Here is a 16963-nt window from a genome sequence, read left to right as displayed (position 1 = left end):
TACCACTGAGCTCCTCCCAGCCCTGCCTCCCAAACAATGATATATATTTATGATTCCTGTCTATTTTTTTTTTTTTGTGGCAGGGCACTGAGGATTGAGCCCAGGGGCACTTTACCACTGAGCCACATCCCCCGCTCTTTTTATTTAGAGACGGAGTCTCCCAAACTTGATGAGGGTCTTATTAAATTGCAAAGGCTGACCTTGAACTTGGAATTCTCCTGCCTCAGCCTTTGAAGTCACCCGTTTTTCTCTTCTTTGCTTCTTTTCTTTGAAAAAAAAATCTTTTAGTTATAGTTGGACATAATACTTTTATTTTATTTATTTATTTTTATGTGGTGCTGAGAATGGAACCTACGGCTTTGAACAGCCAGGCCAGCGCTCTACCGCTGAGCCACAACCCTACTCCCCTCTTTTTTTTTTTTTTTTCACTTCTGGAATTGAATTCAGGGCTTCATGCAAATTTTTATTTTTGAGTCTGGCTCACAAAGACCCTGTCTCACTCCTAGTCACTCTTCTTGTGTCAGCTAGGATGACCCCCTTCTTCAGGTCAGTCTCTTGACCTCCCTAAGCTGGGTTTGGCTTCCTACATCCTACCCCTGATAATCTTGCCTGTGCTTCCCATGGGCTGCGGGACCTGTCACCTTGGGCTGTCACTCTACTGATCTGTCAGTTTCCCCATATACTGGGAACCCAATGAGGGCAGGATCCAAACTGCTTTGATCCCAGAACTACCCAGAACAAAGTGCGATCTGAGCAAAGATGTGGTGAACGGGTTAGGATCCTTACTCTGCCCAGGAGGGCACAGGGGACACCTGACCCTATCGTGTCTGCCTTTGTGTAGACGTTCCTACAGGGTGGTGGCCATCCCATCTAGGGCGCAAGACTTGGCGAGTAGGGTGAGAAATGGATTTCAGTCTGCCCCTGAGCCTAGCCACGCTCTTTGATGCAGTGCACAACCTAAGCAGACTCGCGCAGCGGCGCTGAGGAGTTGGGGAGCGGTTGTTCCATCCACCAGGAGAGTTTGACTCTCTCCAGTTTGGGGAACCGCGATCTCCCCACCCTCTGGTCCTGTTGGGCTCCTGGCCAGGAGCGCTGGGCTCCGCCCTCGGTGCCCTGCAGAACACCTGGAGTTGGGCGTGCCTCAGTTTCCCGGAGGCTGGGCGTTCCTCCAGCCCCGCTCCTCCCCTTTTTCCTCTTCCTCTTGGGGCATCAGTGGCCCAGCGTCGGACTCCCGGAACTTAACCCAGGCGGCGGGCGGCGGCGGCGGCGGCGGGGGCCACGTCAGCCGGCAGCCGGGGGCTGTGCGGGAGCGGGCGGCGGGCGCCATGCAGCGGGGCGCGCTCCTGGCGGGCGCCCTGGCCGTGTACGCCGTGTACCTGATGCTGGGCGCGCTGCTGGTGGCGCGGCTGGAGGCGCCGCACGAAGCCCGGCTCCGAGCCGAGTTGGGGACGCTGCGGGAGCAGCTGCTGCGGCGCAGCCCGTGCGTGGCGGCCCCGGCCCTGGACGCCTTCGTGGAGCGAGTGCTGGCGGCCGGACGGCTGGGGCGCGCCGCGCTGGCCAATGCGTCGGAGCCCGCCAACGCCTCGGTCCCCGCCTGGGACTTCGCCTCGGCGCTCTTCTTCGCCAGCACGCTGGTCACCACCGTGGGTACGTACGTGAGCGCGCCCCGCCGGCCAGCCAGCGCCAGGACCCCACCTGGTCCTGGCCCTTTGGACCCGCGGGTCCTTCAAAACGCCCCTCCCTCCCGGGCCTTGGAGCCCCTCAACCCACGCCCACCCGTCCAGGCCCCCGGGCGTGACCCCCTGGGGGACCCTCAGCCAGGCCTTTCCTCGTAAGCGGGAACCCCACCCCCAATTCTGTCGGGAAGCAAGCGTCCGGGACCTCACCACCCCAGACCTCACCGCCCGCCCGGTCTTAACCCGGGTGAGGATTTGGGTCTCTCCTGAGACCAAGGAGGACCTGGAAGCCTCCACCTGAGATCCTGTTCCCTCTGGCTGGGAGCCTCCTTCAGGCTAGTACCTATCTCTGGGCTGCTACAGCCATTGCTTCCAACCTTGTCTCCCGACTGTCCCTACACCCACTGACTGTCCCTACACCCACTTCCTCCTGACCCCAGCCAGGACCCTGCCGCCCCACACCATCACCAAAGGCCTGCCTTCCAGGGAGACACTTGGCAGGAACCTGTGGCTGCTCTGGGACTCCCAACCCTCTGGCTCTCCATCACTCTCTGCATGGGTCCCAGATAGGACAGCTGCCATGCCTATGGCCTCATACTCCCCCGCTCCAGGACAGGACCTCCCACAGCCATCCTGACAACGCCCCCAGCATTGCAGGGTTTCTTCCTCAGCTGGGACACTCTCTGTTCCTTCTGGACCTGTGACTCCAATTTAGTAGCCCCAACAACTGAGGGTGTGTGAAAGGGACCCCCCATGGAGGGAGGCCCACAGACTGTCCAACCAGAAGCCCATTCCCAGACTCCTACCGCTCTGTCCCCTAACCACCTCCAGCAGACTTCTAGCCCTTTGAAACCCCAGGACTCTCCACGAAGTCCTCTTTAAACCATGAACTGAGACTCCCCCCCACCCTGAAACCCCTCAGTGAGAGCCCCAGAACCACCAGGACCTCCTGTGGGGACGCTAGCGCCCCTCATACTGTTGTGGACAGCAGAATCTGCCTCCTGGCCTCACAAGATGCCAGCCCAGATGGCCTCTCCCGCGTCTTTCTTGGCGCTGAAGTCCCCTGCCCTCTGTGGATTTCCCAAACAAGGGGATCTCCTGGGGACTTGGGAGCCCTCTGACCTTTTCCAGACTCACAACTGGGACGTCCCTTCCACCCAACTGCCCCAGCCTGTGTTGTCTCTGAAATTCTCTCCACGAAGGCTGCGCCAGGCCTCTGCACAGGACCTTCCCCAGCACCACTGTCTACCCTGGACGGTCAGCAAGGGCCTGGGACACTGCCCTATCCCTTACCACCTGCCCTCAGGTACCCTGGGCTTCACAGCCCTCTGCCTGAGGACTTCTCTGCCAGACGTCACCAGCTGCTGCTGGCCCTTTGACCCAGGACCCCAGGATTCATTTCAAACAAGGACACTGGCCCTTGATTTAAGACTGGCCCCTAGACTCCCTGCTCTGAGCCCTCATTCAAGTGGGACCCTGGGATCTACCCCACCCCCAACCCTTGAGAACCCTGGCCGCGGGGAAATCCCTTGTCCCCTCACAGACCTGGGAAGTCCCTCTGCCATCACGCTCTGCTGCTCCCCAGCCCCTCCCCAGCCACCAGCTGCCCCTTTGGGAACGTGGAGGAGGGTGTTTCAGAATCCTGACGGCCTCCAGCTGGTAGTGCAGCAGTAAGGGGTGGCATCTGTCCCTCTTGGTGCCCTATCCTATGGATCAGCCAACAGAGGCCACTGGCGGCAAAGCGGGGTGATTTCCTCCCAGACTAGACTTAGCCGCCTTGCCTGGGGCGTGCTCTCCCCGACACTGCAGGGCCTGCCAGGGCCGGCCCGACCAGCCTCTGACCTTCCCTGGGTCAGCGCCTTGCTGTCTCCTCGTAGATCCTGGTTTCTGCATCATCCTCCCTGGAGGAGGAGCAGGTGAGGGAGGCCAGACACCAGGCAGACGCCGCCTGGCTTGGCATCCCTGCTCCGCTGCTGCTCTGTGTCCTCCCTCATCTGTAAAATGGGGTAATAAAGCTGGGTGCGGTGGCCCACACCTGTGATTGCAGTGACTCAGGAGGCTGAGGCAGAAGGATCCCAAGTTCGAGGTCAGCCTCAGCAATTTAAAACAAAAGCTGGGCATGTGGCTCAGTCGTAGAGCACCCCTGAGTTCAGTCCCCATTGGTGAAAAAAAAGAGTAATGCCTGGAGAGAGAGAATGTGAGAGAGAGTGTGTGTCCATTAGCCCAAGGTGACACAGCTGGAAAGGTGTAGAGATTTGAACCAAATCTCCAGAATCCAGTGCTCTTACCCAACATACCACTCTGCTACTGAGCAAGGTCTTGCTGCCCGACGTACATAGAAGCCAGGGTTTTCACAAAAAGAAAGAGCTTTATTGAAGGCCAAGGGCAAGGAGGCGGGAGGCGCATTCAAGTCCATTTCCCAGACTGGACTGGCCAGTAGGGGAGGAGCCTGAGTGGCTGGGGACGGGGTTTGACAGTTGGCTGGTCCAGGGGAACTTGGGGATGATTCTGGTCTATTCTGCCTCTGTTGACAGTGGCCCTCGCTGGTCTAGTCCAGGGCTGGGGGCCTGTTCTCTGGTTCTGCTCCTCAGAGCCTGGGTTCCTCCAGGCTGCTGAGGCCATCTTAGGTCAGATCCCAGAGTCCTGTGCCAGTTCTGAAAAACAGCCTGACGTGCCTTTAGGAACAGGGAAGTCGCCATTCGATGGCTCTGTTTCAACACTGTGTGGCTTGAAAAGGGCCAGTGTGCGTTTCCTAGAGGAACTCAGCCGTGAAGGCAGTGGAGCGAGGGGTCAGGGTGGGAGGGACAGGGCAGGAGGCTTCCTCCACTGGGCTGGACAGTTTCTTTTCTCTGGCGTTGGGGATGGAGCCCAGGGCCTTGCACATACCCGACAGCACTCTACCTCCCAAACCCAGGCCAGTCAGCCACACGTGGTGCTCACACCTGTGGTCCCAACTCCTCAGGCACCTCAGGCAGAAGGATCATGAGTTCCAGGCCAGTTGGGGCAACATGGCAAGACCTGTTTCAAAAGAGTGGGAGGGGGTGAAAAAGGAGGGAGGGGGAGATGAGGCTGGGTGCGGTGACACCTATAATCCTGGCTACTCAGGAGGCTGAGGAAGGAGGATCGAAAGCTGAAGGCCAGCCTCAGCAATTCAGTGAGGCCCTAAGTAACTTAGTGAGACCCTGTTGCAAATGTTTTAAAAATTTAAACATTAGGGGGCTGGGGATGTGGCTCAAGCAGTAGCGCACTCGCCTGGCATGCATGCGGCCCGGGTTCGATCCTCAGCACCACATACAAAGATGTTGTGTCCGCCGAAAACTAAAAAATAAATAAATATTAAAATTCTCTCTCTCAAAAAAAATTTTAAACATTAGGGGTGTAGCTTAGTGGCAAAGCACTTCTCCTGGGTTCCATTCCCAGTACAAAAAAAAGTGGGGGGAGATGAGGAATTTGATGCAATATCCAGGGTGGGGATTCTTAGGAGTCTTGAAGATAAACAGCGCTCAGAGAAAGCTGGAGTTTGGTCAAGGAGGCGTCCGTGCCAGGGTGAGCTGGTGCAGCTCATGTTGACAGAGCCTCAGTCACCTGGAGGGTTCTGGGTGGGGCCAGGAACCCCGCATGTACCTGGAGCCTTGGAATACAGACTGGATGTCCTTCCAAGAGACCTGTTTCTCAGTGTCCCTCATTTTGTCACAGGCCCAAATCCTAAGACCTAGTGAGAAGTTGAGGCCAGGTGTGGGCAGCGGGGATAGGGAAGTGGGCCCAGGGAAAAGGAAGTCAGGCTTGTGGTCACCGTAGCTGGCTGCGGGCGGAGCTCCAAGGTGAAGCAGGTGCCTCGTGTGCATGAGGCCCTGATCCACCCCCAAACACACACGCACACACCCACGCACACGCACACACACGCACACACACGGATTGTAGTACCACATCGCCACGACCCTCTCCACACTTGCGCTGGGTGCTAAGCGCCCCCCTGCCTGTAGGATCACTACCACATTTGAGGAGGGGATTATTTATTGAGCCCTTTTTCTTTTCTTTCTTTCTTTCTTTCTTTTTTTTTTTTTTTTGCTGGTTAGAAAACAGAGGCTCAGAAAGGAGGCGTCACTTAGCCAAGGTCATGCAGGAAAAAAATGGAAAACACTTGTTTCGGACTCAGCTCTTTGAAGCAGTAAGTGGAGGCCCGCCAGCCCCATTCCATCCCAACTCTGGTTCTCTTGTTTATGAGGATGTCCTGTGGCTTGCAAACCGGTTGTGTCAGCTGGGTCAGGGGAGGTTCTCCACCAAACCCTCATTTTGCTGGGTGTGGTGGCGCAGGCCTGTAATCCCGGCTACTTGGGGGGCTGCGGCAGGGTGATTCCAAGTTCAAGGCCAGCCTGGGCCATTGAAGGAAAACTTGTCCAAAAAATAAAAAGGGTTGGGGTGTGGCTCGGTGGTCGAGCACCCTGCTTTCAATCCCCAAGAACACACACAGAACACAAAGCCTTGTTTTATTTTTTATTTATTGATCTTGCTCTGTTACCCAGGCTGTGCGAACTGCTGGGCTCAGGGTCCTCCTGCCTCAGCCTCCAGTGACTGGGGCTGCGGGTTGCACCACCACACCCAACTAGAACCTGTGTTCCTGAGGTTAGAGTCATGAAGGAGAGGCTCCCAATCACAGTTGCTTAAATAAGATGGATGTTGACTCCTTGCTCACATTTGAGGTGGTCAGTCCAAGACCAGAGAGGTGCTGGGGGTCAGAGACCCATACTCCTCAGCAAAACCCTGCTCCCCTGTATCTGCTCTGGACAGTTTGTTTCCCAGGTCTCTCTACAGTCCAAAACGACTGCTGCACTCCAGCCTTCATGTCTGTGTTCCAGTCAACAGAACAGGAAAGAAAAGGGACAATATGGGGATCACCCCTCTCCTTCACGACCCTTCCTGGAAGTCCCTGAATTCATTCTTTCATTCATTCATTCTTTCTTTCTCTCTTGAGTAACAGCATGAGGTTATTAAAGGAGACAGAAAAGGGGAAAACGGAACACTCTCAAGGGAGAGAGTGGATCCTCTCAGAGGGAAGGACCTGGATTCTTTCATGATAATTCATTGTCCAGAAATTAGTCACAGAGTCACATCTGGCTGCAAGGGAGGAGGAATGTCCTTATTCTAGGTGGCTGAGGGCATCTGCCAGACTCGGTGGCCCTGCCTGTAATCCCAGCAGCTGACCTTGAGCTTGGGATCCTCCTGCCTCGGCCTCCTGAGTAGCTGGGGTTACAGGTGCGCACCGCCACACCTGACATCCTTTTTCCTTTTTTCAATTTTAGTGATAAAATAGACATAACATAAAATGTACTATCTTCACCATTTTTCTTAAAGAGAGAGAATTTTTTAATATTTTTTAGTTTTCGGCAGACACAACATCTTTGTTTGTATGTGGTGCTGAGGATCAAACCCGGGCCACACGCATGCCAGGCGAGCGCGCTACTGCTTGAGCCACATCCCCAGCCCTATCTTCACCATTTTTAGAAATATTTCTTAGTCGTAGAGGGACACACAATATCTCTGTTGATTAATTTATTTTTTATGTGGTGCCGAGGATCGAACCAGTGCGAGGGCACATGCTAGGCCAGCGCTCTGCCATTGAGCTCCAGCCCCAGGCTCATCTTCACCATTTTGAAGTATGTAGTTCAATGTCGCTGATCACATTCACTGTTGTGTACCCCTCCCCATCATCTACTTCCAGGACTGTTTTCATCTTGCAAAAGGGAAACTCTGATGCCTATAATCCTAGTGGCTCGGGAGGCTGAGGCAGGAAGGTTACAAGTTGGAGGCCAGCCTCAGCAATTTAATGACACCCTGTCTCAAAATAAAAAAGGGCTGGGGATATGGCTCTGTGGTAAAGTGCCCCTGGGTTCAATTCTCAGTGCCAAAGGAGTAAAAAAACAAAACAAAACCCAGACACTCTGCCTTCCTGGAACAATAATCCCCTGATGGCCTCTCCCTCTGAGCCCTGGCAATCACCATTCTACTTTCTCTGAATCTGACCGCCTACCTGCCTTACTGAGGGGAGTCATACAGAACTTACCTTCTAGTGACTGGTCACTCAGCAGTTCTCAGAGATAATCCACGTTACAGCACGTATCAGAATTTCTTCTTTTCAATTTCTTCTTTTATCAGCGTGTGCTGCATTGTGCTGGTCCATTAATCTGTGGATGGGAACTTTAGTTACTTCCTCATTCTAACTATTGTGAGCAGTTCTGTCTTCTAGAGCTTGCTTTTGGTTCTTTGAAGTATATATATATAATGGGATCAGCACTAGGTGTAGCTCACAGCACTTGCCTAGCAGCCCTGAGGCCTGGGTTCCATCCCCAGCGCTGCAAAAAAATCAACCAACTAAGCAAACAAAAAAATACAAAGGAAAAATAAAACACCTGGGATCCCTTTGTTTGGGAAGCAGGCTCAGTGAACACCGGCTGGTGCAGGTGCCCACACTGCATTATGCATCGCAGTGCTGGGTCTGCAGCCTTTTAACTGTGGCATAACTGGGTCCTCGTCACCCAGTCATAGATCTGACGCTTTGGTTTGTTTATTAGGGAAAAAAAAGAGATTTAAAATTGCTCTTTGTCACTCCTAGTCAGTGGCCCCACACCTGAGGTCCTCTGTGACATATTTCTGCTTGCAGAACTCATGTCCCCGCGGGCTTTGCTGGGTTCCCATAGCCCTCCAGGAGTCCACTGGGGCTTGTCACACCCTTTTAAGAGTAGGGGAAACTGAGGCCAGGCAGAAGCCTCGTCCTTCATTAAGTACCCACGTGATCATGCGCACAGCAGGGACAGAACGGAATCTGCTGCCCTTCTGGAACTGATGCCCTGGGGAGGCAGTAACCAAATGAGGAAACGGGGCTGTGGGAAGGCAGGAGTTAGGGGTGTTACAACCTAGAAGACAGTGGTCAGAGGAGGCATCACTGAGAGGGTGATGGGATAAAGGTCTGAAGGACTGGAGAGGGGAATCCGGGGATGTATGGAAAGAGCTTTGGCCCTGTGCAAAGGCCCTGAGGTAGGAGCATATTGCCCCTTTGGGTTGGGTGAAGCCTTTGTCCTTGAGTCTGAGTGAGCTGGACAGACTGGGGCCTGCTTAGAGGAAAAGGGAGGTCTGGGGGAGGCTGCTGTGGTGGGTGGGACAAGGGCAGGGCCATGAGGCTACGTTAGGGGGAGAAGTGGGTGGCTGTGGGTCTGTCTGAAGGCTGAGGTGACAGGCCACGCTGACACATGGAATGTGCGGTTCCTGAAGTCCTGGGTGAGAGTGCAGCTGTCTTGTCACTGAGGTGAGGAGTTTGGAAGAGAGTTACCGACGGGGACTGGTGTGCAAAGTGTCTCAGCTTTAATGTGAATGCTTCCCAGAGGAGAGGGTCGGGGACATTCATGGGAGAAGGAAGCAGGGTGACATGAGGAGTGGAAAAAGGTGACTGGAGGTGAAGCCATTAGTGGTCTGCGTGGGACTCATCAGTCTTCCTGGCTCTTTATGGGACATATGTTCGGAAAATGGAAGCATTAGCATGACCTGAAGGGGAAGTTTGCCCCTCGACATCAAAGAGGTCACCTGCATGGGCCCAAGGCAAGAGTCAGGGTTTTAGCCAAAGCGGCCTCCAAGTCCCACAGAAGTTACCTGGGCAACCGTGAGCATCAAGACCCACACAGCAGAGGTGTCCTCTCAGCAGAGCTAGCGGGAGACTAATAATGATCACTTAGCTGTGTGACCTCTAAAGTTAGTGATATGTATATACTTTTCAGTGCTGGTGATGAAACTTGGGGCCTTGCACATACCAGCAGGGACTCTATCCCTAAGCTGCACCCCAGTCCCCAAGTCAGTGGTGGGGAGGTACTGGAGACTGAATCCAGGGTACCACTGAGCTATGTCCCAGCCCTTTGTATTTTTTTATTTATTTTGGTATCTGCTGAGCCACACCCCGGACCTTTTTATTTTTTATTTTGAGGGGGTGGTGGCTAAGTTGCTTAGGGCCTCACTCAGTTGCTGAGGCTGGCTTTGAACTTGTGGTTCTCCTGCCTCAGCCTCCCCAGTCGTGGGAATTCAGGTGTGTGCCACGTACCCAGCTCAAATCAGCCATCTTTATCCTTAAAAGCAAGTAACTGAAAGCAAATGTGGCGAGTCAGGCGAGGCTTTCCTCCGGCCTCGCCTGAGTTTGCTAGCAACCCCGGCTCTAGGCTTGAGTGGGGGGTGGCGGCCACTCTGGGGACAGGAGGCCCTGCAGGGGGGCGGGTTGGGCTGCAGTCAGCTCTGGTTCGGGTGTCCCCCGCCACCTGGGCCAGCTCCGTGGAGCGCTGGGTGGACAGCAGCCCCCTCCCCGCAGGCTACGGCTACACGACGCCGCTGACGGACGCGGGCAAGGCCTTCTCCATCGCCTTCGCGCTCCTGGGCGTGCCGACCACCATGCTGCTGCTCACCGCCTCGGCCCAGCGCCTGTCGCTGCTGCTGACCCACGCGCCCCTGTCCTGGCTGAGCTGGCGCTGGGGCTGGGACCCGCGACGGGCCGCGCGCTGGCACCTGGTGGCCCTGCTGGGCGTCATCGTGACCGTCTGCTTTCTGGTGCCGGCCGCGGTCTTCGCCCACCTGGAGGAGGCCTGGAGCTTCCTGGACGCCTTCTACTTCTGCTTCATCTCTCTGTCCACCATCGGCCTAGGAGACTACGTCCCCGGCGAGGCCCCCGGCCAGCCCCACCGGGCCCTCTACAAGGTGCTGGTCACAGGTGAGCTGGGCCTGGCTGGCGCCCAGGGTGGGCGGGTGGCGGGAGGGCTGCGAGGGACAGCCGTGGGCCGCGCCAGGCCGACCCTCCCCGTGTCCGCAGCCTACCTCTTCCTGGGCCTGGTGGCCATGGTGCTGGTGCTGCAGACCTTCCGCCACGTGTCCGACCTCCACGGCCTCACGGAGCTCATCCTGCTGCCCAGCCCGTGCCCTGCCAGCCTCGGCGACGACAGGGACGATCGGGTGGACATCCTGGGCGCCCCGCCCGAGCTGCACCAGCACCTCTCCGCTGGCGCGCGCCCCGACTACGCCTCCATCCCCAGGTAGCGGGCAGGCGGTGGCTGCGGGCCCAGGGCAGGACCCGACGTCCACGCAGGTGGAGAGGAGGCAGGGGCTGCTCGGCCCTCGGGCCCTGGGGCTCCAGTGGCACCTCGTCCCCCTCCCCCCAGCCCCTCTCCCCACCTATTGTCCCCTCCTCCCCTTGCCCCCCCTTTCTGGTTTCCTGACGTCGGTCCTCCCTTCCTGCTGTCCCTTCATGCCGCTCACCCACCCGCTCGTCCAGCGAGGCTGTCCCACACCTGTCCGGACCTGTTTAGAGCAGGTCAGGTGCTCAGTGGCAGCCCTCTCTGAGCCTCGGTTTCCTCGTTTCCTCGGCTGCCAGAGGGCCCTCCGTTCACCCTCAGACCCGGCCTCTGTGCTGGCCCAGGGCTACACAGTTCTGGGGACACAGGAGTAATGGAGGTGGCCCTGGTCTCTGCCTTTATAAGGCTCAGAGATGTGTCCCCACCTGGTGGAAGTCCCAGATGGCACAGGCAGAGTGAGTGGTCAGGCCACCAGCCCAGCTGCAGCTGGAAGGTCAGGAGAGGAAGCGACAGAAATGAGAACGGAAACGTGAGGAATGGTCAGAGGAAGAAGGTGTCCTTGATTCATGTTCCCAGGTACCTCCAGGGACCAGGGGCTGCGTGGCCATCCTGCGGCAGGCGGGTGGCAGGACCTCCCTCAGCATCTCAGCCCAGGTCCCCCTTCACTGAGCTCCTGGGCTCCCTCTAGCCCCGCCGTGTCCTGCCTGGGTCCTTGGGCGGTTTCTCTACCTCTCAGACTGTTCCTATAAAATGGCAACCAGGATAGCGCCACTTGCAGGGGTGATGTGGCCGGGGCTGCCCTGTTACTCTGTGACACTCTCTGGCGGGCTCTCTTCTGGATACTTCACAGGAAGGGAGATGATGTGGGTTATCTCCTTTCCACAAATGAGGAAACTGAGGCAAGGGAAGGCGGTCCCTTGACCCAGCCACAGGCGAGGAAGTGGTTAGTTGTAGGCGTAAGCCCCTCGGGTCTGCCGCTCCTGAGACGGGCTGTCGCAGAGCCTCCTGCCAAGGGCCCTGGACTGAGCTCCTAGCTCTACCACACCCTGTGCCTCAGTCACAGAAGGGACCACGGGGCACTGGAGCCAGGCAGGGCAGGACAGGCAGAAGCAAGAGCCTGCCCAGGCCTGGCGCTGGGGCATGGGGACAGCAGCTTCTGGCTCTTGTGCCTGGAGTAAGGCAGGGAAGGGGGAGGAGCTGGGCTGAGTCCTGGAGTGACTCCCGGGGCGGCCTCATCCCGAGAGCACTGGAGAGGTATGGAGGGGTTTGGGGAAGGGGAGTTGTGGTCAGGTCTGGACTTTAGGAAGGCCCCCAGCTGCGTGCGCAGGGAGACAAGTGGGGGAAACTGAGGCAGGGTGCTGGGGGAGGCTGGGGGAGAACAGAGGGCGAGAATGGGCTGGGCAGGGCCATGGGATCAGGGATCGGGGATCGGGGAGGCCCCGAGCTGGCGGATGGGCTTTGCAGACTGGGAAGGACCGGCCCGTGGTCAGTTGTGCCTGGGGACCTGGGAGGCAGCACAGCTCTGAGGGGGTTGGGGGCTATTTTAACATATGGTGAGTCTGAGGGGCTACAGGGACATCCAGCAGGTGTCACAGGGCCCTGGGGCTCAGGGGGTAGTCAAAGTTGGAGACAGAGATCAAGGAATTAAGGCCGTAAGTGGCCTCAGGCTGTTTACATATTGATAAAAATTAGGAAAGATTTTGGCTTTTCTGGGGTTCTAATAAGGCAAATGTTAGATTGCTCCTCATCAGAGTCAGGGAGACCTCTGGAAATACTCTCCACAGCTATGCAAGAGCCTAAGTGATCCCAGGGTCCCTGTGTCTCCGCTCTGCCACCCTCAGCTGAAAGCTTGCCTCACATGTGTTCTCCCCTCATGGTCCCAAAGTGGCTGCCAGAGGTCTAGGCATCACAATTGGACATGATCTTCTCTAGTGAGCAATGACCTTTCAATGAATGTTGTGATACCAAAGAAAAGTGCTTACAAAGGAGAAAGAAGAAGAGCACAGGATAAAGAGGAATAAGGAAAACCAGGAAAGTAGATAGTAAAATGCTAAGAAAAGAAAATTTTAGGGCTGGGGTTGTGGCTCAGTGGTAGAGCACTTGCCTAGCACATGTGAGGCACTGGGTTCAATCCTCAGCACCACATAAAAATAAATTAAATAGGGGCTGGGAATGTGGCTCAGGCAGTAGTGCGCTCGTCTAGCATGCGTGCGCCCCGGTTCGATCCCCAGCACCACATACCAACAAAGATGTTGTGTCTGCCGAGAACTAAAAAATAAGTATTAAAAAAAAAATTTCTCGGGGCTGGGGATGTGGCTCAAGCGGTAGCGCGCTCGCCTAGCATGCGTGCGGCCCGGGTTCGATCCTTAGCAGCACCACATACCAACAAAGATGTTGTGTCCGCCGAGAACTAAGAAAAAATAAATAAATGTTAAAATTCTCTCTCTCTCTCTCTCTCTCTCTCTCTCTCTCTCTGTCTCACTCTCTCTTTAAAAAAAAAAAAAAAAAAAAAAAAAAAAAAAAAAAAAAATTTCTCTCTCTCTCTCTCTCTCTTCTCCCCCTCTCTCACTTTCTCTTTTAAAAAAAATAAATAAATAAAGGTATTTGTGTCCAACTACAACTAAAAAATATTTTTAAAAAATATTTGGAAAAATAGAAGAGAGAATTTTAAGTTCCACATGATGTTGTGATCAGTGATAGAAAATACTTACAGAGGGTTCACCATGTGCCAGGCACAACTCTAAGCCCTTGACACATTCAACCTTCTCAGCAAACCTGTGAGTTATGAACATTCTCTACCTTTTACAGATGAGGAAAAGTGGCTCAGAGAGGTTAAGTAACTTGCCAAAAGTCACACAGAAAGTGTAAAACTGGGATTTAAATGGGCTCTTGGTTGGTCACCTCTTCCTATGGGAGCTCAGAAACATCCACTGTCCAGCTCTTCTCAGCTTCCCGGCCTTCTGGGCTTCTTATCAAGGTCATATTGGATCTTGGCACTCAAATCAGGGTGGATGGTTTGGGCAGCTGCTTCTCATCTCCTTGAGGGAGGTGCCTGTTAATCTGGCTTCCAGGGCTTGCTGCTGCTCTGCAGGTTCCTCTAGGAAGAGTTACCAGGTCCTGTTCCATTCGAAATATTTAAACACAAAAAAAGGATGTGCTAAAGATTCCAAAGGGGAGCTGGGCACAGTGGCACACGCCTGTCATCCCACCAGCTCAAGAGGCTGAGGCAGGAGAATCGTGGGTTCAAAGCCAGCCTCTGCAACTCAGCAAGACCCTGTCTCTAAATGAAATATAGAAAGGGCTGGGGCTGAGCGGGTAAGCGCCTCTGGGTTCAATCCCTGGTACAGAGAGAGAGAGAGAGAGAAAATAGAGGAGAGGGAGGAGAGAAAAAGGAAAAGAGAAATGCCAACTGTATCACGGAGAGCCTTGGGAGGAGAAGCCTTCCTCCCGCATTCGGCTCGGGGGTCTGCAGGGTTCCTCCCGGGCTGCGCCGGCGACGTCCACACGGGTGTCTTATTTCCCATTCTACACAAATGGTACCTAGTGTGTTGAGGTGGTGAGAATCACAGACTGTCACTCCCAAGCTGGGGGACTTTGGGCAGGTGATGTCACCTCCCGTTGCTCATTTGTGCTCATTTGTGACACGGGATGCCAACCGCGCCTACCTCATGGATGGAGCAGTGGAGCTCACCACCTGGAGAGCGCCCAGCGCGCGCAGGACTCCGTGAAATGCTGCCTCATATTGCTGTTGTTCTCATTGTAAAATATCATGTAGATGATATAAAAACATTCACATTTCAACATCCCATGCTGTGACATCACTGCTTCTTGTATTTTGTCCGCCATCACGGTGTAATTCAGACGTTACGCCAGAGGCACGCGCCTAGGTCTCATATCCTTTGTATCTGCGGGGGCTCCTCTAGCACACATGTCCCCGTGTCATTCTGGCATCCCCGAGAGGTGTGTGGGTGATTTCATCTTTTGCTGCTAACACAATGCTGCAGCAAAAGCCTTGTGCACTGGGACCTAATGAAGGCACTGTCCCTGCCTAGGGTGCTGTGTCCCCAAGCTGGGCATGTCACTGGGAGACCTGGTGGTGTTGACTGGTGGATCTGATGGGTTAGGTACATGGCTGCTGAGTTGATTTCTTTGGAGAAGTTACCCTCCCCGCCCGTGGGGTGGACTGGTGGGAAGGACAGGCTCCACCTGCTGTCCATTTACATAAGGGTACCTGGTCTGTGCTGTTGGGCAGGGCTTGAATCTCTCCATCCAATGACAGAGACAGGTCTGTCTCTAGCCAGGTGTCGTCAGGGGCTGAAGGATTTATGGGGGCTTGTCATGCATCACAGAAAAAAATCTGGAGGGCTGAGGGTGTAGCCCAGTAGTAGACACTTGCCTAGCGTGTGCACGGCCCTGGGTTCCACCCCCAGCGCCACAAAACCATGACAGAAACTTGAAGGGAAGTAGCTTGGTGACAAAAAAGGAACTGGTATTTGAGCACATTACAGTGTGTGCACAGGTCTGAAGAAGAGATGGCACCTGAGCAAGGACATTCCACCACTCTGTGTGACTGGGCCGTGGCACACAGGAATCTATGGGGAGGAATGAGGCGATCTGGATGGGACAACAGGGATGAGCATCTGGAAGCCATCTGAGGGGTCTGGATGTTCTTGAGGTCCTGGGATTTGGAAGATTTTAAAGTTCTGGTTCTCAAGGTGTGGGCCTCAGACCTTCAGGATCAGCATCACCTAAGAACTTGATAGAAATAAAACTTCTCGTGCCCACCCCAGATCTACTGAATCAAAAATTCCAGGGTGGAGCCCACCATCCTGTTTGAATGAGGTCTTTTTGTGAATCTAATGAGAGCTCAAATTTGAAAACGACTGGTTTGAAGTCAGGTTTGCAGTTCATTGAAAAGTCATTGGTCTCCCTGGAGCTGTAACTCAGAGGTATAGTGCTTGCTTGGCATGCATGAGATTCAATCCCAAGCACAGTTAAAAATAATAATAATAAAAATAAATATAAAGTCACAATCAGAGACTTTAAAAGTTAAAATGAAAACAAATTTAGATTAAAGCTCTCAATGGCATTCCTCTGTGATTCTACAATTGTTACTGAACCAGACCTGGTCTGCCCAGTGCACACTTGCCAATCATGGAAATCTCAGGGTGAATTTTGTAAGACTTTCTTCACAAAGTGGTTAGTGTGAAGGTGGAAAGTAAGGATAGGGTTTGGGATATGGGAGAAAGAAACAGGGTAATTTAAGACATGGGGATGTCTGATTGGAGGTGAAGTATCAGTGGTCTATGCATGCCCAATCAATTTTCATAGGACACATGTCCAGAAAATGGCAGCATTAGTATGATCTGAAGGTGGAGTTTTCAGGTTCCTAACATCAAAGAAGTCGCCCATTCAACACTTGTACAGACCCAAGTGAAGAGCCATAGCTTTAAAAAAAAAAAATCCTTCAAGTCCCTGAAAAGTAACCGAGGCACCCATTATCACCATCACCCACATTAGGTGGTATTTACTGCAAAGTGAATGGGAGACTAGTACTACATCACTCAGCTATGTGACCTCTAATGCTAGTGATTTTTTTTTAAAACGTATTTTTTAGTTGTTGATGGACCTTCATTTTATTTATTTGTATGTGGTGCTGAGAATTGAACCCAGTGCTTCACACATGCTAGGCAAGCGCCCTACCTCTGAGCCACAACCCCAGCCCAATGCTAGTGATTTTTAAAATCAATTAAAAGAAGTTACTATAAGCAAGTGAAGTCAGAGGGTTTATTCCTACCATCACTCAGTTTCAGAATCAGAACACACAAAATGCATGCTCCCATGAGCTGAGCAGAGAAGGCTGCTTTTAAAGACAGAGACTAATGGCGAGGACAGCAGAAACAGAGAAAAAAATCCTGGACAGATACTTTCCTTGAAGATGTTAAAATAGCCAGGTGTGGGAGGTGTGACCAGCCTTTGCTTAGATGCTCAAACTAATGGCCTCCTGTATATTTAACAGTACTTAACTGTTCACTTGTGTAGGCACTGTGCTGCCCTCTTCAGATGTTATTTTCTTGACTTCCCACAATAATGTTGGTGATGGATGACCATGTTGGATGAGACAATGTTTTGTTTTGCTTTTTAATATTTATTTTCTAGTTTTAGGTGGACACAACATCTTTATTTTAC

At 53.8% G+C, this 16963-nt stretch overlaps 1 protein-coding gene across 1 annotated transcript; it reads left to right on the top strand.

Moving 5' to 3' along the window:
• Positions 1 to 1014: 1014 nt before the first annotated feature.
• Positions 1015 to 12809, top strand: Kcnk6 (potassium two pore domain channel subfamily K member 6). Its single transcript, XM_005340512.4, has 3 exons — positions 1015 to 1647; positions 10021 to 10416; positions 10516 to 12809. The coding sequence occupies exons 1-3, from the start codon at positions 1326 to 1328 to the stop codon at positions 10737 to 10739; spliced, it is 942 nt and encodes a 313-aa protein (XP_005340569.2). The 5' UTR covers positions 1015 to 1325; the 3' UTR covers positions 10740 to 12809.
• The last annotated feature ends 4154 nt before the right edge of the window (positions 12810 to 16963 follow it).

This window comes from Ictidomys tridecemlineatus, chromosome 15, assembly GCF_052094955.1.
Source record: "Ictidomys tridecemlineatus isolate mIctTri1 chromosome 15, mIctTri1.hap1, whole genome shotgun sequence".
Lineage (NCBI taxonomy): Eukaryota > Metazoa > Chordata > Mammalia > Rodentia > Sciuridae > Ictidomys > Ictidomys tridecemlineatus.
Note: the sequence above shows the minus strand (reverse complement) of the source record. Positions and strands in the feature narration are given on the sequence as shown.